The 22,494-nt window shown below is 50.3% G+C and overlaps 1 protein-coding gene across 4 annotated transcripts; it reads right to left on the bottom strand.

Moving 5' to 3' along the window:
* Window positions 1-9,866: 9,866 nt before the first annotated feature.
* On the bottom strand, window positions 9,867-22,331 carry LOC146272342 (ras-related protein Rap-1A-like). Of its 4 annotated transcripts, none has more exons than XM_084704725.1 (8): window positions 22,277-22,331; window positions 17,088-17,176; window positions 16,079-16,147; window positions 15,640-15,696; window positions 15,194-15,334; window positions 11,738-11,881; window positions 10,956-11,098; window positions 9,867-10,755 (listed from the first exon to the last, which is right to left on the bottom strand). In XM_084704725.1, the coding sequence occupies exons 2-7, from the start codon at window positions 17,142-17,144 to the stop codon at window positions 11,009-11,011; spliced, it is 558 nt and encodes a 185-aa protein (XP_084560851.1). In that variant the 5' UTR covers window positions 17,145-17,176; window positions 22,277-22,331; the 3' UTR covers window positions 9,867-10,755; window positions 10,956-11,008. The 4 variants fall into 4 exon arrangements, with proteins under 4 accessions (XP_084560851.1, XP_084560852.1, XP_084560854.1 ...); XM_084704726.1 differs by lacking the exon at window positions 22,277-22,331 and adding an exon at window positions 22,010-22,196; XM_084704728.1 differs by lacking the exon at window positions 22,277-22,331 and adding an exon at window positions 19,396-19,627.
* Between the last annotated feature and the right edge of the window lie 163 nt (window positions 22,332-22,494).

The following is a 22,494-nucleotide window of genomic DNA, read 5'->3' as shown; positions in this document are numbered from 1 at the left end:
ATCCATCCCACTCCGAAACATGAAAGCCTTGAGCTGTGGCCACAAAGACAGATTTAGGGGGGACAGAATCTCGGGTTAAATCTCGGTCAGATTATTTAGGATTGAACATCTGCCTTCACTGTGTGTCCATAGTGCTCCTGTTGCAACAAAATACGCTCAGAGCTGCTGAAGCCTATAAGTAAATCCTCGTGGACATTTCCAATGATGTCAACATGATTTAGTAGCTTGTGAGTCCGTTTTCTGGGTTACTGGTGTCTGGTACAGGAAAAGCGCAGGAATTTAAAAGGGGTCAAAATTCAGATTAGGAACATGAGGTCAGATCAGGGATCTCACCCGGGTCTTTCGCAACATCAAAAGACGACCTTCAGACCAGGAGGACAGCCCTGTGGCTCTAGCCGCTGTGTACACGTCAGCATGGCTGGTCCAAGGACGGCCATGGGAACAGCGTCACATCCGAGGACGCTTACGAAGACCGATGTTACTGAGCCGTGAGGTATTTATAATGTCTGAACACGATGAATGGAAAAACATGGTTCGAATCCAATTCAGTTTGCCAACAACTTTTCCAGAGTGTCTCTGACTGGAACAGGGTTCCCCAGCCTCCCCTGTCTCTATCTGGAACAGGGTTCCCCAGCAAGTAGCAGTCGGGTTCGAATCCTGTTAGCCGCTTTGGATCAAAGCACTTTCCGAATGAAGACACAAAGAGCATCATTTTAATTTCACTGTCACATGTTTTGGGCTTTTGTTTGGGTTTTGTGCTTGATTTACCTGACGCCGTGCGATGACATCAAACAGCGGCCGGCAAGTGTCCCAGAGGCCGAACCTGCGACATAAATCAAACATGCCTCAAATACAGTAAGCAGAACCTCACAGCACCAAGCCTGACTGACGGTGGCAGAGACCAGGTGACCTGTTTCCACGGTGACGGGGGAGGTCATGGAGGTCAGGGGTCACGACCCCCCGCTGTCTCATGCGCTCCGGAGCAGCTGTGATTGGCAGGTGGCCGGCAGACAGGAGGCGTTCCAGGCATGTGCAGGTGCTTTGATCTGCTCTCGTCTCTCTGGAGCGGAATGACAGGAATCCTGCTGGTGTTTGCACACACGCGGGGCGAGCTGGTCAGCTCTACTGGAGGTGTGTCTGGGCAGGAGCGGGCTCTGGCAACTCCCGCTGGTTCCTCCTCTTTTTGAAGTCCTGTCTTACGTGTACCAGAGAGAAAACAGAGAACCCTCTGTGCTGGACGTCTGAAATCACTTTAACTTTGGGGGGAGGGGGGGGGGGGGGGTGGTGGCAATCATGGATGTTGGAACAGGGAAAAAACATTTGCTCAAGTGCTTTTCTTTCAGTGTTTTTGATTTTCTTTATACTGTTTCTGAGTTATATTTGTCATTTGAATCCTCTTGCATCTCACACACACACATACAAACACACACACACAAAAACACACACACACACACAAACACACACACACACACACATACAAACACACCAGATTAGAGATGCCCTCTATGTGGCAGCTCCATTCAAAGCTGCCCTGTTGCACCAAAGCACCAGTTAACACTACACCCCCCACAATGCACATCACATTCTATTCCTCTCCACCAAAGCAGAACCTTAATTGAGCTTCGTACTTAGTCAGTCTTATCTCTGTAGGGGACGTGAAGCCTCTCTGAAGAGGCACTTACACACTCACACACAAATGCACTCTCTCACATTACACACACACACAAATACAGTGTGCACACTAATCCGCTCTCTCTCTCTATTTCACACACACACACACAGACAGACACACTTACCCACTAACACACAAATATACTCTCTCACTCATGTGCACACACACTTATACACACCAAAACACAATCTCTCTACATCTCCATCTCACACACACACCTCCCATTAGACCTGGTGGAGTGTAATGAGTCCTGTCTGGCTCTGGAACAATAGACGATCTTCTTCCTGGTTGCCAGTATAATACAGGACCCAGGATCCAGATCTCCATTGTTGGCTCTCATGCTCCCCCATGCCCTCTCACTGAGCTGGAACCTCTTCGCCCTCCTCCTCCTCCTCTTTCTCTCTCCCTCTTCCGGCATCCTGTATCCTGTCTAGGGAGGCTTTTAGAGGATGTAACTGGAGAGGCAGAGATGGGGGATGAGGGGGGAGGGGGGTTTATTGAACTTGATGACGTGGTTATGGTTTATTTCCAGATTGACACTAAGTGCTTCAGCAGAGGAAACGGGCAGAGTGGAGGCTGGGGGCTGGAGGCTGGGGGCTGGAGGCTGGGGGCTGGAGGCTGGGGGCTGGGGGCTGGAGGCTGAGGGCTGGAGGGCTGGGGGCTGGAGGCTGGGGGCTGGGGGCTGGAGGCTGGGGGCTGCTGTATGGCAGCAAATGCTAGTGTTGTTGGTTAAACTTGACATTTGGGGCTGAGGAAATGTAGGCCATGAAGGCTGATTGGGAGCTCTGTCTCTCTCTCTCTCTCTCTCTCTCTCTCTCTCTCTCTCTCTCTCTCTCTCTCTCTGTCTCTCTCCCTCTCTCTCTTTCTCTCTCCCTCTCTCCCTCTCTCTCTCTCTCTCTCTCTCTCTCTCTCTCTCTCTATCTCTCTCTCCCTCCTCCTCACTCTCTCCTCTTCTGAATCAGCTCACCCTGAGGCCTCAGCTGTGGCCGTTTGCAGAACCTGACCTTTTCTCTCTCTATTTGGTTGTTTTGTTTTCCCTCTCTCCTCTCCTATTTCCTCTCTCCTCTTTTTTCCTCTCCTCATGTCCCCCTCTCTCTTCCTCTCTCTCCACTCTCCTCTCTTCTTCTCTCCTCCTCTCCCATCTCCTCTGCTCATCTCTTTTCCTCTCCCATCCTCTTCCCTCTGATTTCCTGTTATCTCTCCTCCTCTCCTCCTCTCCTCCTCTCCTCCTCTCCTCCTCCCCAATGGAGGAGGTGAGGAGGTGAGGAGGAGAGGAGGAGAGGAGGAGAGGAGGTCTTTCTAATCCTGTCCCAGATCTGAATGGTGTCACTTCCTCCAGGCTGCAGAGTGTAATCCTCACGCATGCAGCAGCACGCAGGAGTCTGTGTGTGTATCTGTGGATGTGTGTTAGACGTACACACACGGTGTGTGTGTGTGTGTGCGTGTGTGTGTGTGCGTGTGCCAAGCTTGTCCCGCTGGCTCATGGGTAACAAGGTGGATTCCTCCACATCCCACATCACTGACCAGTCAACCGCTACGGGTTCACAAGTGGTGGAGGAGGAGGGGGGAGGGTGGGGGAGACTGCAGGGGGAGACTGCAGGCTGGACAGGGTAATGAAAGGGAGTCAGAGTACATCAGTGTGCCAGTCTGTCATTAGCCCCCCCCTGACAGAGTCAGATTAGAGATGAAGCTTCAGCCCCCAGCAGGGCAGGGCCGGGGGAGGAGGAGGTGAAGAGGGGGGAGACTGGGGGAGGCTGATGATGTGGTCCCTTTCCCCCTCCTCCTCCTCCACCTCATGTTGTACCATCTCCTCTTCTCCATTTCCATGCTGCACTCTCATTATCTGGAGCGCTCTCGTCTCTCTCTCTCTCCTTCTGGTGTAGTCTCTCGCCCTCGGCTCTCAGCTCAGAAGCAGCCATCATTAAACATTTAACTGCTGACTTTCACTAGTTTCTCTGAGCAACAAACTCCTTTTCCCTCCGCACATGAATATGAAAGAAGTCTGCCCTTGCATGCAGGCAAGAGGTAGGAGGGTAGGAGAGAAGTAGGTAGGAGAGAGGAGGAAGGAGACAGGGAAAAGGAGCTAGGAGACAGGAGGGAGGAGGTGGTAGTGGATCAGAACGGTGACCAGAATCCAAAGAGAAGCCCAGATGTGGCTCAGCATTGAGCTGAAGCAAGCAGACCGCTCACCCCAGATGGAGGCTCTGAAGGGTTTAACCATGACTCACAGCTGCGGCCTTGGTGTTGATTGGAGGGAGGGGAGGAGCCTGGAGGGAAGAGGGGGGTGGGGGGGTGTTGAGGGAGGGGCAGTTGTCTCCCGGGGTCAGACACAGTGTCCATGATGATATAATTACAGACTACCTTGGACAGTCACAGTCCCCCTGGGTAGACCACTCACACAAACACACACACACACACCCAGCCCTCAGCAACCAAGACACCCCTCCCCCCCCCACACACACACACACAGTAGGGGGGCAGGGGGGTGCGTGTGTCTTCTTCAGGGTGAGACCATGCTCTAATAAGCACTGTGTGGAACTCTGTGCAGACGTATGTAGTGCAGCTGGGGATCTCCCCTCTCTCCTCCTCCCCTCTCTCTCCTCTCCTCTCTTTCCTCCTCCCCTCCCCTCTCTCCTCTCTCCTCCTCCCCTCTCTCTCCTCTCCTCTCTCCCCTCCCCTTTCTCCTCTCTCCTCCTCCCCTCTCTCTCCTCTCCTCTCTCTCCTCCTCCCCTCTCCTCTCTCCTCCTCCCCTCTCTCTCCTCTCCTCTCTTTCCTACTCCCCTCCCCTCTCTCCTCTCTCCTCCTCCCCTCTCTCTCCTCTCCTATCTCTCCTCCTCCCCTCTCCTCTCTCCACTCTTCTCTCCTCTCATCCTCTCCCTTCTTCCTCTCTCCATCCCCTCCTCTTCCTTTCATTCTCTTTTCTCTCTCTCTCTCCTGTATAGAGAAACTTGGGAGGGGAGAAGATTCTCTGTGATCAAATGCCAGTTGGACAAGATCCCTGCAAGATCCCTGCAGCCCACCCCCCCCCCCCCCACATACACACACAGACACACGCACAGACCTACACACAAGCGCACCTATACACACACACACATGCCTATGTACATTAAGTCTATTCTCTGACAGAACGTGCTGAACATGTGAAACATCAATAAACCTTGATGGGAATGAAAATACTTGAGAGGGAGAGTAAATTGGTGTGTGTGTGTGTATACATATTCGCTCACACGCATTTGTTTGTGGGAGGTAGAGGGTAGAAGGTAATAGGCAGAACCTCAATAGGCAGAACTTCACGGTTCAAGCTGCATTTACTCTCTTTTCAGCAGAGGCATGCCCTCCCCCTTCTCCCCCCATCCCCCCTCCCCCAACTGTCCTTCCACTAATTTAGCGTCTGTTCACAAACGTGACTCCACACACTCCTATGTCTCTGCCTGAGGACTGTCTACTCGGGGCACACACACACACACACATACTCCTATAGTTTCATCCCTCCAGAGGAGAGAGTCTACTGTGGCCAATACCACAGGGATAGGATTTCCTCTGATGAAAGTGTGCGTGTGTGTGTGAAGTGTGCCACTGCAGCTCAGACAAGGAGGAGGAAGAAGGAGGTGAGAGAGGCAAGGAGGGATTGAGGAAGGGCTAGAGGGAGGGAGGGAGGGAGGGAGGGAGGGAGGGAGGGAGGGAGGGAGGGAGGGAGGGAGGGAGGGAGGGAGGGAGGGAGGGAGGGAGGGAGGGAGGGAGGGAGGGAGGGAGGGAGGGAGGGAGGGAGGGAGGGAGGGAGGGAGGGAGGGAGGGAGGGAGGGACAGATGAAAAGAGGGATGGACCACCCTGGCCTGTCCATCAGCCCAACGCTGCACACTTTCACACTTAGAACAGACATCCTGTACACCACACACACACACACACACACACACAAACACACACACACACAAACACACACACACAAACACACACAAACACACACAAACACACACAAACACACACACAATTAGAAAACAAATACAGGAAATCAGAAAGAACGTGAATGTTCCACAAGGAGTTTATTTCTGTCTCTGGTTGGGCGGCAGATATACCACAGTGTGTGTGTGTGTGTGTGGGTGTGTGTGTGTGTGTGAAAGAGAGAGAGAGAGAGTGAGGGGGGGGGGAGAGGGGAAGGGAGGGGGGACCAGGCCTTGAAGGTGATGAAACACCAGTAGCGTCACCACACACACACACACACACACACACACATACACACACATATATGTTCATAAACATACACACACATATATGTTCTCACTCTGGTCTACTATGCATTGTGCTGTGGGGGAGAGTCAGAAGTTCACGATGGGTGAGATGCAGTCTGTCCTAATGAGCTATTGACATTTAGAGAGAGGAGGAAGGACACGGTCACATCTGCATGCATCCCCAAGGTCCTAGTGCTCGACAGAACAAGCACTCACTCACAAGCATGCTCTCTCTCACACATACACACAAACACCCACGCACACCCTGACATTGCCTCAATAATGAAGGTTATGCTCAATAATATTTTTTATTATTATTGATCATCATTAGCGGTATTTATGATTATTATTGTATTAAATATGAAGTCAATTGAGATTCTGAATGTAAAACACAAGGCTGTTGACATACTATTTGATTGTATTCGATAATATCAACAGGAAGGGGCCTGGTGTGTGTTATTGATGGGTGCAACTAACAACAGAGCAGAGAGAGACCGTTTCATCGCTTTGGATGAATGCATCTGCTAAATGAGTACAATGTAGAGAGAGGGGGGAGGGAGAGAGAGGGTGGAGAGGGAGGGTGAAAGAGGGAGGGAGGGGGTGAGAGGAGGAGGGAGGGGGAGAGAGAAGGAGGGAGGGGGAGAGAGGAGGAGGGAGGGGGAGAGAGGAGAGAGGGGGAAAGAGAGGGCAAAGGAGGACAGGGATTGGATGGCATAAACGGGTGTCGGTCGATGTCACATCACTCGGGGAGGGCAGTTCACCCAGAGGTGGCAGGGTAACCAAGGGTAACCAGCAAGGGTGAGGGAGGTAACTGATGGGAACGGAGGTAAGGTGTGGATGAAGGTGAGGGAGAAAGGGGGTGGGGGTGAGGCTAGGTGGGTGGGTGAGTGGGGGTATAAGGACGTGGTTAAGCTGGGTGCTGTCACACACACATTGGAGGCTGGGGCTGGAGGCTGGGGCTACTGAGAGGCCAACACCAGCCCAGCACCCCTCCCCCCAACCGTCAGAGGCTCAGAGAAACTGCAATTAGCTCCGTTTAGACGGCGTTGAACGCTCTAGAGGAGTAATGGACTGGAATCTGAAGGAGGAAGACCAGGGGCGCCCGGACACGGCTCAGTCTGCTGACTCCTGAAGACATTAGCATCGATTATTCTACACTCTACTTTCCAACCACAGCTGTGAAACAGGAAGCCAGGGTGCAGGGAGCGAGAGACCAGAGAAGGATCATGTAACAGCAGCACTGCGGCTCCATAACGGAGTGTCTCGTGTTCGTTTGCCATTTAAACCAGGGATTTTTCTGATCCAATCGTCATCATCATCCCCTTATTCAGGATGGGGTCACGGTGGCAGCAGGCAAGGCAGGGTATTCCCCCACGTCCGTCTCCCCGGCAACCCTTTCCAGCTCCTCCAGAGGGCTCCCGAGGCGTTCCCAGGCCAGATGAAACCCTCCAGCGAGGTCTGGGTCCCCCCCGGGGTCTTCTCCCAGCTGGACGTGTCCAGAGAACCTCCAGAGCAAGGCGCCCTGGAGGCATCCCAACCAGAAGGCCAAACCACCTCAAGTGGCTCCTTTTCCAGGCCAAGGAGCAGCGGCTCTCCCCTGAGCCCAGCCCTCCTACGGGAGGACCCTGGATCTCGTTCAGTCGGTCACGACCCAAAGCGCATGACCGCAGGTGAGGGGCGGAGCGTAGATGGGCTGGTAAACCGCGAGCATCGCCTTCTGGCTCAGCGCGGGTCACACAGACCCGCCCGTCCGTCTCACACTCCCTTCCTGCCGTCACTCGTGAAGGAGATCTCGAGATCCTTGGACTCGTTTGCTTGGGGGCAGCAGCTCCCTCCCAGGGAGCAAGCCGCCGTATCCCGGCAGAGAGCCGCGACCTCAGACTTGGAGGTGCCGCCCCTCATCCCGGCTGCTTCACACCCGGCTGATAGCCGCCCCAGTGCGGCTGAAAGTCCCAGTCTGTTGTAGCCAACAGAATCACATCACCTGCAAAAAGTCTGATTGTCGATCTGTGGTAAAAAGCTCCACAACTGAGGTACGCTAATCACTGCTGTGATTAACGTCCTGGTTGTTTAATCAAGCTGGCGTTCCATTAACTACATACGTGAACACCTTCACTATCTGTGGGGGAAGAGAGGGGGGAGAGAGGATCAGTGTAGTTCCAACTGACAGCCATGTTCATGATCCCCTCCTCACACACTATACACCTACCCCACAAGCATTCCACACACTTCCACCTCCATCCATTCCACACACATCTGTTGGTTTGTTTCTCCCGATGAGCCAGCACTGGTACAGGGTACAGATTCTGCTAGCTCCTGTACAGTCACCGGTCTCTACTGCTGGACAGAACGGACCTCCACGAGTTGTTAGACCTCAAAGATGAATAAATTCCTACAGTAAAGATAAATAAATAGTAAAATAACAAGGAAGTTGAAGCCTAGCATTTAGTTAGACCACACATGAGGATTAATATGTTGTAGAACGATGTGCTAATAGATCTGTGTATGATTAAAGGCGTAATAAATTGTTAAACTATTCTTCAACAGTAGCCTGATTGTGCTTGCTGAAGATGGCGCAGAGGGTGGAGATTAAGCTAGCCCTAAAGCTATTTTTACATCCCGAGAGAGCGTTAGCGTTGGATGTGAACGGTTCAAAACAGCAGATGTGGTTTTACCTGCTCCTCACGCTTAAAACGATTAAAGACTGATCAAGGCTGGTGTCAGGATGATATATAAATCCCCCAAATAAGCTTGCTGTGAATCATACATCACAGAGACTGGCCTGACAAATTAGCCTCCTCCTATCTCTCACACACAAACACACTCCAAACAAAGTCTGAAAGACGTAGGCGCTATGATGAGGGGGAAATTAGGATGCAGAGTAGGTAACGCGTTCAGCACCTTTCGGAATCTTAGTAAACACTTTGAATTCATCCCTTGGTGTGAAAGAGAGAATTTTGGCTAGCCTTTTTATATTTCAGCAGCCAGTTTTATAAACACACACACACACACACAAAAAAAAAAGATTAATTTATTGGAAGTAGGAAGAATATTTATAAGTTGCGTGCCGTGCACTATGAACTCAGAAACTAGCGCTAGCGTCAAAAACCCAGACCAACATCACCAAAAATATGGAGCTTCTCCATTAAAGGGGAACAGCGTTGTAATCGAGTCTGTTTGATCGGGCTTGCTATAGACTTTTGGCCGCGTCACTGACAGCGTACGAGGATCCATTGAACAGTTGTGATGGAAACCAGACTTTTGAGAACCGTTTGTCTCGTGGAATGAGAGCATGTAAATGTTATCCACATTATATAATTTTCTTTGGGGTATCCAAGTGTAATGGTGTCGAGAAAGCCCGTCTCCAATTTAGTTCTATTAAACTAAATCATACTGTCCCCTGGTGGACGCTCCCTGAACTTGACACATCATAGAGAACTCGTCTCCAGTTTAAGCGAATCTTATATAACATTTAAGTAGCTTAATAGGCTAATCTTTACAACCGTGTCACTTCGACAATAAAACTATCACTGAGAAGTTCAAAACAAAAACAACTACATTGATCGATTGACTCGGGATGACAGGAAATTAAAATCAAGCGGCGTTTTTACCCCGTTTCTTATAATGCAGCCGTCGGGTGTAAAAATACTATATAACATCCCACTATGATGTGAGCTATGTTCTGTCTCAACCTTCTGTAATTTTTAATACTTATTATTTTACTTATTTCACCTTTTTTTAGAAGTTAGTTTCACTTGTAATGTTACTTTTATCCAATGGCGTTTGCTTCTTCTTCATGAGTTTCAGGAGACAAGAAAAACATTTAAAGCGTGTAGAAACCGGAAGCAGTATGAACGTAACTAACTGCTACTGGATTCCAACCGGGGGACCGGGAAGGTTCAGGGTTCACCATCACGCCGCATGTGCGCGAGAAGTTAAATACACAAAACACAAATGACCAAAATAATGAAAATGTACTAAAATTTAATAATCCATAAAAGCTGGAACATCATTTGACAGAAAAACACAAGAAGCAATATTAGAGTTGGTTTAGTATAATATATTTCAGCTTCAAGAGACATAGAAATCAATCCTTATTTTCCCCATATTCGTTCTATAAAAGACCCATTTTTTCTGAAGCACTGTTATGCAAAAAAATGGCATTAGAATATATTGTGGGCACTATGAAATCCCAGTGACTGATTATAAAATTAAGTCACATTTGAGAAACTTACAGGAGAGTAAGGTCCATGAACATTGGGAAAACAAAAAATACACGAGGACCTTGATCTAGCGCCACAGACACGACTGGTGGTTCCACTGGTGAAGGGCCTTTAAAAACAGCGCTTACTTCCACACGATTTCACTTGAAACATTTACGTTCAATAACAGCTGTGGCCATGCTTGGTTGGAGACATGTAGAATCATATAACTAAAGTAGCCTCTCGTCTTCATATACGCTAGATGCGAAGATGGAAAATACTGTGGTTTTGTTTTTTTAAACCTTGTTTTTTTTTTTTTTTTTTTTTTAAAGATCCTTTCTTAAATTGTTTCTGTTGTGTTTTTTGATCACTTTCAAAAAGGAGCACTCTGACAGATGATGGGACTGAGAGTTCTTGGTGAAGGGGGGGAGGGGGAAGAGGGGGAGGGGGAGACTGTCCCCCGGAGGGAGGGGGTTAACTTGAAGTCCAAAGAGAAGGAAGATACGAGTCTTCTCACTGGACATGCTGATCTTGATGGTAACCAATCAGATCATTCCATTTCACTGTTAATGGTTGCTGCTGGGGGAGGGGGGGACGGGGACATCGGAATGCTGGCACGGTCCAATCAGAGCAACAGTTCTTCATTACAGCATTCTGAGAGAGAGTGAGAGAGAGATAACAGGGAAACCAAATGAGTTCAGCTCCATTCCTGCTGAACTATGATTAGATGTATACTGCTCTCTTGTGGCTTGCCAGTGCAAACACACACACACACACACACAAACCACTCACCCTCCCACACACACACAAATCACCGCCCCCCTCCCCACACACACACACACTCACTCACTCACCTGGCTCAGAGCTGCTGCGGCAGGGAGGGGGGGGTCGGGGAGGGTGGGGGGACTTAGAGGACGACACAATTCGATTTCTTTTTAGCCTTTTTCTTTTCCACAGGCGTTTTCCTATTGATCTGTCTGACCAGGTCGTAGAAGATCTACAATGCAGTGACAGGAGATGGATGAGCTGACCTGGCCAGCACAACTGTAACAGACACTCAAAACTGACGCAAGATTGACTCTCTAAAGTGTGACAGCAGTAAAACATTGAGGATTCACATCCCTCATCCTCCAGTGGGGGGCGCCCTCCACAATCTGACGAGTACTGACTCACACAGACCTGCCATTTAGAGTATTCAGAGACTCGTGGGAGGAGAGAGGGAAGGGTGAGGAGAGAGGGAGGGAGAGAGGAGAGAGGGATGATGAGAGAGGGATGAGGAGAGAGGGGTGAGGAGAGAGGGAGGGAGAGAGGAGAGAGGGATGATGAGAGAGGGATGAGGAGAGAGGGGTGAGGAGAGAGGGAGGGAGAGAGGAGAGAGGGATGATGAGAGAGGGATGAGGAGAGAGGGGTGAGGAGAGAGGGAGGGAGAGAGAAGAGAGGGATGATGAGAGAGGGATGAGGAGAGAGGGGTGAGGAGAGAGGGAGGGAGAGAGGAGAGAGGGATGATGAGAGAGGGATGAGGAGAGAGGGGTGAGGAGAGAGGGAGGGAGAGAGGAGAGAGGGATGATGAGAGAGGGATGAGGAGAGAGGGGTGAGGAGAGAGGGGAGTGAGGAGGAGTAACTCTTCGGTACTCACGTCGAGCACGTTGATCTTGGACTTAGCCGAGGACTCTAGAAAGGCACAGTGGTTCCACTGGCGGGCCAGGTTCTGGCCCTGCTCCATCCCCACCACGCGCTCCTCCTCCAGGTCGCACTTGTTCCCCACCAGGATCATCGGCACCTGGCGGGGGTGGAGACATTTAGTCATTTAGCAGATGCTCTTATCCAGAGCGACTTACAGTAAGTACAGGGGCAAGTAGGGTGAAGTGCCTTGCCCAAGGACACAACCTCATTCAGGGCTAGGAATTGAACCGGCAACATTCTAATTAATAGCCCGATTCCCTAACCGCTCAGCCATCTGACCCCCCAGATGGTTGGAGAAAGAGAAAGAGAGAGAGAGAGAGAAGGGAAGCGAAATAAGTGGAGAGAAAGAGAAGGGTGGGGAGAGATGGAGAGTCATGCTCCAGCTGCCCACTGGAATGATCCGCTCACCCTGACTGGAGGGCAGGCAGCAGGCACAGCCAGCGAGTGTGTTTTAGACGAGAGAGAGAGAGAGAGAGAGAGAGAGAGAGAGAGGGAGAGGGGGGGGGGAGAGGGAAGTAGAGGGAGAGAGAGAGGGGAGGGGGGGGGAGAGGGAAGTAGAGGGAGAGAGAGAGGGGAGGGGGGAGAGGGAAGTAGAGGGAGAGAGAGAGGGGAGGGGAGAGGGAAGTAGAGGGAGAGAGAGAGGGGAGGGGGGGGGAGAGGGAAGTAGAGGGAGAGAGAGAGGGGAGGGGGGGAGAGGGAAGTAGAGGGAGAGAGAGAGGGGAGGGGGGGGGGGAGAGGGAAGTAGAGGGAGAGAGAGAGGGGAGGGGGGGGGAGAGGGAAGTAGAGGGAGAGAGAGAGGGGAGGGGGGGGGAGAGGGAAGTAGAGGGAGAGAGAGAGGGGAGGGGGGGGAGAGGGAAGTAGAGGGAGAGAGAGAGGGGAGGGGGGGGAGAGGGAAGTAGAGGGAGAGAGAGAGGGGAGGGGGGGGGGAGAGGGAAGTAGAGGGAGAGAGAGAGGGGAGGGGGGGGGAGAGGGAAGTAGAGGGAGAGAGAGAGGGGAGGGGGGGGGGAGAGGGAAGTAGAGGGAGAGAGAGAGGGGAGGGGGGGGGAGAGTGAAGTAGAGGGAGAGAGAGAGGGGAGGGGGGGAGAGGGAAGTAGAGGGAGAGAGAGAGGGGAGGGGGGGGGGAGAGGGAAGTAGAGGGAGAGAGAGAGGGGAGGGGGGGGGAGAGGGAAGTAGAGGGAGAGAGAGAGGGGAGGGGGGGGGGAGAGGGAAGTAGAGGGAGAGAGAGAGGGGAGGGGGGGGGGAGAGGGAAGTAGAGGGAGAGAGAGAGGGGAGGGGGGGGAGAGGGAAGTAGAGGGAGAGAGAGAGGGGAGGGGGGGGGGAGAGGGAGTTGCATGTGTGTTGTAGACAAGGGATAAAAGTGTGTGTGTGTGTTTGTGTGTCAGCATCGCCACATCATATCTAACTCTGACAGACTCTTTCTGCCCAGTCAGTCCTGTTGAGGTTGGAAAACCACTTTTTTTGGCTGGGGTGGGGGTTGGGGCTGCGGTGAAGACGACAGGAAGCTGAGATGTTTGGTCGAGCTCCACAGAGCTCCACAGAGCTCCACGCTGCGGGTTTGATCTCCACACGCCTCCTCAAGGACGGAGGCATGGAGGTATAGTTGGAGGGATGGATGCAGTAATGAAAGCCACTTCCCTCCCTCCCTCCCTCTTTCTCTCTCTCCCTCTCCCTCTCTCTCTGTAAATGGTGCGTGGCATTCCGACGCCATCAAACCATCGGCATCCCCATCCAGTAGATTAATCTAGATAGAACATCTAACTCTTGCGTTCCACTTTCCCTGATAACCAGACAGAAGGTATTTCCGGGGGGGGGGGGGGGGGGGGGGAGAGAGAGAGAGAGAGAGAGAGAGATGGAGGGAGAGATGGGGGGAGAGAGAGGCCCTGGTGGTCACATCATATTGTGAGTGGGGAGGTACTGCATCACCGGAGGAGACAGTTGGTCAACCCCCCCCCCCCCCCCCCACACACACACACACACACACACACACACACACACACACACACACACACACACACACACACACACACACACACACACACACACACACACACACACACACACACACACACACACACACACACACACACACACACACACACACACACACACACACACACACACACACACACACACACACACACACACACACACACACACACACACACACACACACACACACACACACACACACACGTCTTCTCTGGTGGTTTTAAGTTGGTTTTAGTTCAGACTGGTTAGTTAGTACAGTTAGATCCAAACATGTTTTGATGCTGTCTAAACACTTTCCAGGCCATGAGGAAAGTTGCTGCTTCTCTCACAGTTTTCCAACATGGCTCTGTGGACTGAGTTGTGTTCCTTGTCTGTTGTGCTTGCACAGGGTGCCCCGCAGGGCGTCCCCTGCATGGTGAGCTCCTCAGAGCTGCTTGTTGACGGCGAGACAGAGGAGGGTTTCACTGCAGATCATCCCTGACTGTCCAATCAACCACATTCACTGCGCCAAACCACACACACACACACACACACACACACACACTGCCAGACTACCCCCCCCCCACACACACACACACACACTGTCAGACTACTACCCCCCCCCCCACCCCCCCCTCCACACACACACACTGTCAGACTACCCCCCCCCCACACACACACGCACACACAAACACACACTTCCAGACTATGCCCCTCACACACATACACACAATGTCAGACTAACCACACACACACAAACACACACTTCCAGACTATGCCCCTCACACACATACACACAATGTCAGACTAACCACACACACACACACACACACACACACACACACACACACACACACACACACACACACACACACACACACACACACACACACACACACACACACACACACACACACACACACACACACACACACACACACACACACACACACACACACTGGGACTGGCCAGTGAGGGAACAGAGTGACAAACACTGAAAGGCCAATGAAAACAAAGTCCAGAGAACCTATTGGCAGTCAGACAGACAGCTTAGCCCCGCCCTCACATAGGGAGAGGCTGCTGGGTCAGAACTAAGAAGAGCTGAGAGGGGGGGGGGGGAGGGAGAGAGAGGCTAGAGGGAGGAGTTACACTAACGTTCTCTCCAGAGATCACCAAAAAAGGGCATGGTCCTTACTGCCGGGGACTATGAGTTCACTCAGGACAGAGGAGAGATGATGGAGGAGAAGGAGGAGAGGAGGGAAGAGGGAGAAGACTAAGAGGAGCGAGAGAGAGAGAGAGAGAGAGAGAGAGAGAGAGAGAGAGAGAGAGAGAGAGAGAGAGAGAGAGAGTGAGAAAGGGACAGGAAGGAAGACAGGGATGAGGAGGGAAGGTGTCTGATCATGAGAGGGTGATCTGTGCTCGGCTGAGTTGGTCTACTCACGTCCTCTGTGTCCTTGACTCGGAGGATCTGCTCTCTGAGGTCCTGCAGGTCGTTGAAGGTGGACTGAGCCGTGATGGAGTAGACCAGAGCAAAGCCCTGACCGTTTTTCATGTACAGGTCCCGCATAGCTGTGAACTGCTCCTGGAGGGGGGGACACACACACAGCATGAACTCTGCCCTGGCTCTGAGGAGGGCTAAGGAACACACACACACAGCATGAACTCTGCCCTGGCTCTGAGGAGGGCTAACGCTGAAAAGGTCAGATTAATCTGTTAGATTACATTCTGACTCAATCCTTATCTGACTGTATTCTCATGATGTTGTGACTGGGTTGTAAAATCCTGTTGGCGACCAGCCTTGACATGAGTCACCAGTAAACTCCACTCAGACAGAACACGGCAGGCTGGAGTCTCTGAGAGTGTAAGGAGATGAGCAGTGGGACTTACTGTGCCTGCTGTGTCCAGGATCTCCAGCATACACTGCTGACCATCTACCTCCACTTGCTGCAGGAGAGACACATGACAGGGGGTTAGAACCACACACACACAGACAGACAGACAGACAGACAGAGAGAGACAGACACAGACAGAGAGAGAGAGAGAGAGAGAGAGAGAGAGAGAGAGAGAGACAGAGACAGACAGAGACAGACAGAGACAGACAGAGACAGAGAGAGACAGAGAGAGACAGAGAGAGACAGAGAGAGACAGAGAGAGACAGAGAGAGACAGAGAGAGAGAGAGAGAGAGAGAGAGAGAGAGAGAGAGAGAGAGAGAGAGAGAGAGAGAGAGAGAGAGACAGAGACAGAGAGAGAGAGAGAGACAGAGAGACAGCTGGTGTTCCCTTGCTCAGTATGGCAGACCAGCTCTCCTCACCAGGGAACACCCACCTTTCTGTACGAGTCCTCTATTGTGGGGTCGTATTTTTCCACAAAGATTCCCTGGACGAACTGAACTGTCTGGGGGGAGGGAGAGAGGTGGAGAGAGAAGGGAGAAACGGTACCACCGGGTCAGAACAGCACATGGACTCAGTAAATAACCAGGTGGACCATCTCAGAGGATCGTCACATGACGTTGAAACAGACTGAATGAATACATGTTACATGTAGTAACTGGTGACGTCATGGAAACACTGTGGAACTGATGCTTGGTCTTCTGCTGTACGTTCTACATGAATTTATGTCGCTTTGGAGAAAAGTGTCTGCTAAATGAATAAAGTATAAATAATGATAAGAGAACAAGACGACAGGATAACCCTTGCTTAGTACATTTAGTCATTTGAATAGAAGACTGTAGTGTGTATCCATGGGGTCATCAGCCTTCTGAATGGACACTGAAACATTTCTCACTGGTCACTTTACACATTGTCACTTTCAGTTCATTATTGCACTAACTTACCCCACTTGTCTTAGGTTAGTATAGGTCTTTAAGGTTAGTATAGGTCATTATGTATATTAGGGGTCTAGTATATTGTATTGTATATTGCATACTATTTAGATTATTTATTATCATTTTATTTCTATTTTATCTTATCATAGATGTAATCTATGTTCTTAGAACTCATTTGTTATGTTATACCAGGTTGCTTGCGCTGTATTGTCCCAAGAATGTTAGTGCTTGTGTTGTTCTGTGCACCTGACAATAACATCTTGAAACAGGTGAAGATGAAGGAGGGAGAGGAAGTGAGGAAGAAGAATGAGAGGAGGAGGAGGAAGGAGAGGAGAGAAGGAGGAAGGAGAAGAGGAGGAGGAAGAAGGAGGAGGAAGGAGAGGAGGAGGAAGGAGGAGAAGGAAGGAGAGGACGAGGGGGAAGAAGGAGAGGACGAGGGGGAAGAAGGAGAGGACGAGGGGGAAGAAGGAGAGGACGAGGGGGAAGAAGGAGTGGAGGAACGCCACTCACCAGGGCTGACTTGCCCACGCCTCCCGAGCCGAGCACTACGAGCTTGTATTCACGCATGGCGGAGTCTCTTCACCGGACAACCCAACAGTCTGCACCCAGAAACAGGAGGAGAGGTGGAGAGAGAGAGGTGGAGAGAGAGAGGTGGAGAGAGAGAGTTAACAGGAGAGAAGGAGAAAGGAAGTAAAATGAGAGACAAAATAAGCTCATTGTTTTTTTCCGCTTTTTTCGGACTCCTGTGAGAACCTTCAGGATCGTAGCGAGCCAGGCTCCATGTCCTTCCCCCAGGCAGGGAGCAGCCCTATAGTGAATACCCAGGCCTGAAGCTCCAGGGTGGGGCAGGTGAGGGGTGCACGACCCCCTCTCTCTAAACACAAACCAGCTGTGCGGTTACAATGGAGATGCATGGTTTTTGGCTGCCTGTGCAATGACACCATCCCTCTGGCGTCCTCCACACAGAACACCATGTCAGAACCACTCTGCAACACTGCTGAATGTGAACACGAGGCTCCAGTCTGATGCTGTGAGATCTGGTTTGGGAGAAGCCCTAGAAGAAATGAAATTGGCTTGACCACCACAAGCCACAACTCTAACCGATGAACAGCACAAACAAGGTGTTTCGTGATGTATGATGTGATCTAACATAGGTGGTTACAGGTGCGATAACTGTGCACTGAAATTAACCTTGTCTGTGCATCGGGAGGGTTAGGGTGGAGGAGAGGAAGCTATCTGGGAATAGAGGATGAGGAGGAGGAGGAGGGGAAGCTATCTGGGTATAGAGGAGGAGGAGGAGGGGAAGCTATCTGGGAATAGAGGATGATGAGGGGAAGCTATCTAGGTATAGAGGAGGAGGAGGGGAAGCTATCTAGGTATAGAGGAGGAGGAGGGGAAGCTATCTGGGTATAGAGGAGGAGGAGGAGGAGGAGGGGAAGCTATCTGGGTATAGACGAGGAGGAGGAGGAGGGGAAGCTATCTGGGTATAGAGGAGGATGAGGAGGGGAAGCTATCTGGGTATAGAGGAGGAGGGGTCTGGGGCAACTCAACGTGACTGGTACAGTGCTATATCAGCTAAGATGAAAGGTTCTCATGCACAGAGCAGTCTGGAGGTCTGTCTAAGGTCAATACCAAGCCTGACACCAGACCCCAAGCCCCATATCAAGACCCCCAGGTCCCTACCTCGGTTAAGAAAACGACTTATTCTCGAAATAATGCTCTGCTCCAAATATTAAAATGTCCCAGAACTATGATTTATCTCCATCCAGTGAAGCCTCAGGTCACGGGCTGGGCCGACACGATGCAGAACATCCCTGGTTGGGTCGGGTCCCCCATGGTCACAGATCACAAGCTGACCTTTCCTGCATGTGTCTATCTGATGTGGACGTCCAGATCTATAGCTGACCTGAACCCCCTCCCATCCCAGAAGGCCCCTGGAGAGAAGTCAGCTGACCTGAACCCCCTCCCATCTCAGAAGGCCCCTGGAGAGGAGTCAGCTGACCTGAACCCCCTCCCATCCCAGAAAGGCCCCTGGAGAGGAGCCATCACAGAGCACGCCAGGAATGGAAAAAAGTTAAACGAGCGATTAGATCTACACACACACACACTTCTCACACACACACACACACACACACACACAGCCATGTAAGGACATCTGTTTGAGGGGGGGGGGGGGATCTAAGAAACTCGCCGGCTTTGGCTCCGCCACCCATTTAACAACAACAGTGTCTTTCCTGACAAAACAAACTAGCGTTAAACACCCGCCCCATCACTCTCAATCCTGCCAACAAATAAGGAGAGAGACGCGCATCGCAAACGGGCCTGCCATTATGACATCACGGCATCACTCACCCACTAAGGACGGAGGTATGTCTCCATGTAAGGCAGGGGAGAAGCAGGAGAGAACCACAGAAGAAGCCACACCAGGAGAGGATCACAGAAGAAGCCACACAGCCCAGACCCCGGCCAAGACACAAACTAAGCAGCACTGAGGAGAGACAGGAGAGGGAAAGAGGGAGGGAGAGGGTGAGAGAGGAGGAGAGACAGCTAGAAAGAGCGAGAGCGAGAGAGAGAGCGAGAGAGAGCGAGAGTGAGAAATGACCCAACAACCGGGGTCAACCTCACCATCAAGACTACGTAGATAGGGTTTAACACGCAGCCAATACAGATGATATGCTCTGGTCTCCGTCCAGTGTCATCATCACCCAGCAAAGCTTTGAGTGACAGGCTGCCTATCTCCCCAGCCCAGTGTGGCCAGCAGGAAGCCACAGCCTTGTCAAGCAGGCAGTACTTATGCCATCCTCTCCATTTCACTTACGAGTCGCACAAAACAAGGGGCTTTCCGCTCTCTTCATCCAAGCGTGCCTGCGGTCTAGGTTTTGAGAAAAGGGTGTGAAACCAGTGAACATTCGGGGCCCGTCAAATTGATAATTGCTTACCCAAGCAGGATGTGTGGTTTAACACTGGTCTTGTGAAGTGTCCCACAGTGTCACTCAATCAGATATCTTTCAGGAAGTCTTTCAGGCTAATGTCAGTTGAAAACCAGGTGAAGGATTCTAACAAATTTATAAAGACTACAAGCCAGTCAGTATTTAAATATGATGTAATTATTAGCACTAATTTTGTATTTCTGCATATCTATATGGTTCGCAGACTATTCATTTTATCTGTTCATATCACTGACAACACTCTTGCTCAGGATTACTTTGTTCAAAAGCTATCAACTTATTTTAATTGCAGAGCCTACAATTTTACACAAATCTTGATTCAGGTGTCCGAAGAGCGCCAATTTGCAGCACTAAAACTGTAAGTTAGGTCGTATGATGACCTATAGACACGAATACTGAAACTCGTTGAGAAAGATGCTAACGACACCAGTTAGAAGAGAAGAAAAGATCCCCAATTGTCAGTGAAAGATGTCATCGCTTCCTCTTTCCTGACTACCAATAATCGGGCTGGTACGACGGAAAAGTATGCCTAAAAAAAGACCCCAGACCGCATGCTTGCTGTGAAGGGAAGTGGATTACAATATCTGAGCTTGCCTACATCTCATCACCATCAACAGATATTTTGGACACATGGATGTAACATGTTAGCCTGGTCCTAACCAGACCCTCGTACATTTCATTGTACAGAGGGTCTGGGATCTCTCCATTGACAAACGTTAACTTCCTTGAAGGTGGATCCTCTGTTAAAGTTTTAAACTATTGGATCTGCCTAGAGCCACTCTGATTTGCCATAACCAATCGCAAAAGTTCGCCTTAGCCAACTCCTTCACCACTAACAGAGCTAGCTGCCGTAGCTGGAAAATCTAACTTTTCCCGAACCCCATGGGGAGGTGGGCCACAACATCATGGCCACCAACAAAACTCAGCAAGGAATGTTCTTGCTCCGGCTTTAACATATGGATATTCGGCACTGTTGCCACAACCGCAGAATAGTTTCGCTCGCATCTTTCTCCGCCACCATTACTGAACTACTCAAACTAGTGCACAACATTTACGTCATCGTTCTCAGCCACTCCCTCTGTTCGCTGATTGGACCTACAAAAACTGTGTTTCTGAAAACCGACTTCAGGTCAAGCTACCAGACCTAGTACAGAAGCAAAATCCAAATTGAGCGGAAGTACGTAGGAGGGAAGAGCCAGGCTAGTAACATGTGCCTCAGACAGGTGGAAAGTTGGGTGGAAAGTGGAAGCCATTACCTACAACCATTTAAAAAAAAAACATTCAAAACTTGCTGGCATGACACTAGTTTAACCTTTCTTTGAAATGACTGTCCTGTCATATGGTGAGCAAGTTAGCACAGAGGAAGTCAGATGGCTGAGCAGTTAAGTAATCGGGCTAGTAATCTGAATGTTGCCGGTTCGATTCCTGGCCATGCCAAATGACGTTGTGTCCGTGGGCAAGGCACTTCACCCTACTTGCCTCGGGGAATGTCCCTGTACTTACTTTAAGTCGCTCTGGATAAGAGCGTCTGCTAAAAATGACGTGCAACACTCCATGAGTACAGTAGAAACCTGAAGTGTTACCCTGATTAAGTATCTGGCTATACCTGGTTTGAATAGCTATACATAGCCACGAAGCAACTGACCCAATCCCCACAACCACAACATTGACCGACGAAACAGCACTCGGAGCTAAGCTAATCGATTGAAATGACTGCCAAAAATAAATAAATATGATGCTAACTTCTTAGCTACCTAACTGAAAGCTTGGTGCTCAGGAATAACATCAGTGCTAGCTAGCTACAGACAGAACCAGGCCACTTCTGGTCATGTAGACTAGCAAGGCTAATTAATTGATCCTTGCTAGCACGCTAGCAATCTCGCCTCGCCCAAACTCTCTCCGCCCCCCCCCCCCCCCATAGCCCCCCTAACGAAAAAAAACTAAAGACATAGCTAACATAATAAAGAGCATATTCCACTCAACACATTGTATTGTATAGCTAGCTAAGACAGTAGTTGGCTAGCTAATAAGGGTAGCAAAATAACCTGAGTGGATACCCAAACAGTTTAATTAGCTGGCTACCTAGCATGTAAGCTAGTGCTACATTAAGTTATAGTGAGCAACCCAAGTTAGCTAGTAGCTACCTAGTTAGCGACCTAGCCTAAAATGTGAAGGGAAATTCCCTTTTATGACCAAAAATGAAATAATACTGGAACGTAAATGAAGGTTTGTACGTGTTTAACGGTCTTCTTGGATATAAGCTCCACAGAACAATTTCATTTGCATGATTTCATCGTTTCATGGCATGGAACTTAATTCCCAACAATTACACGGAGCCCAAAGACTTCACAAGCTAGGAAGCCGACATATTCTTGCGCTTACATGTACGATTGTAACAGGCAGCAACATACATTTCTGACCACACACTAACATCAGTTATTTTGCTATTGGTAACACAAGGGTACATTTAGAAAACGGAAATACCTGGCAGTCGATCTAAATTTGCTAAAGCATTAGCCTGCCCTTCCGTCTGGCCTTGACAAAAAATGGGAGTGCATACACACAGACACACACTCAGTGCTTCAAACGCTTACTAGGAACGCATTCCTTTATAAACTGGTCAAACAAACCATCACATATCCTGCATTTCTTTCAAGGTAATACCGATACGCTTCTCTGTTCATTTTATCGCAGGCGACTCTTTTTTTTTTAAAGACAAATTAAGTTTACTTGCTTGCCATTTCTACTCACCGTTTGTCGCTCTCACTCCACACTCCGCCAGTGTCAATTCACCCCCCCCCCCCCCCCCCCCGGGTACACGGTGCGCTGTAAACGTCACCTCCAACTTTTTCTTATTCCTAAAAGGGCACGGACACATTTGGTGTTTTATCATTGTAAAAGGACAAAAAGAATCAAAACGCGAATAAATTAAAAAGGGAACTGTTCTGAAGGCTGAGTTCATTCACAGA

The sequence above is a fragment of the Hypomesus nipponensis genome, chromosome 9, assembly GCF_054491055.1.
Source record: "Hypomesus nipponensis isolate SF chromosome 9, ASM5449105v1, whole genome shotgun sequence".
Lineage (NCBI taxonomy): Eukaryota > Metazoa > Chordata > Actinopteri > Osmeriformes > Osmeridae > Hypomesus > Hypomesus nipponensis.
Note: the sequence above shows the minus strand (reverse complement) of the source record. Positions and strands in the feature narration are given on the sequence as shown.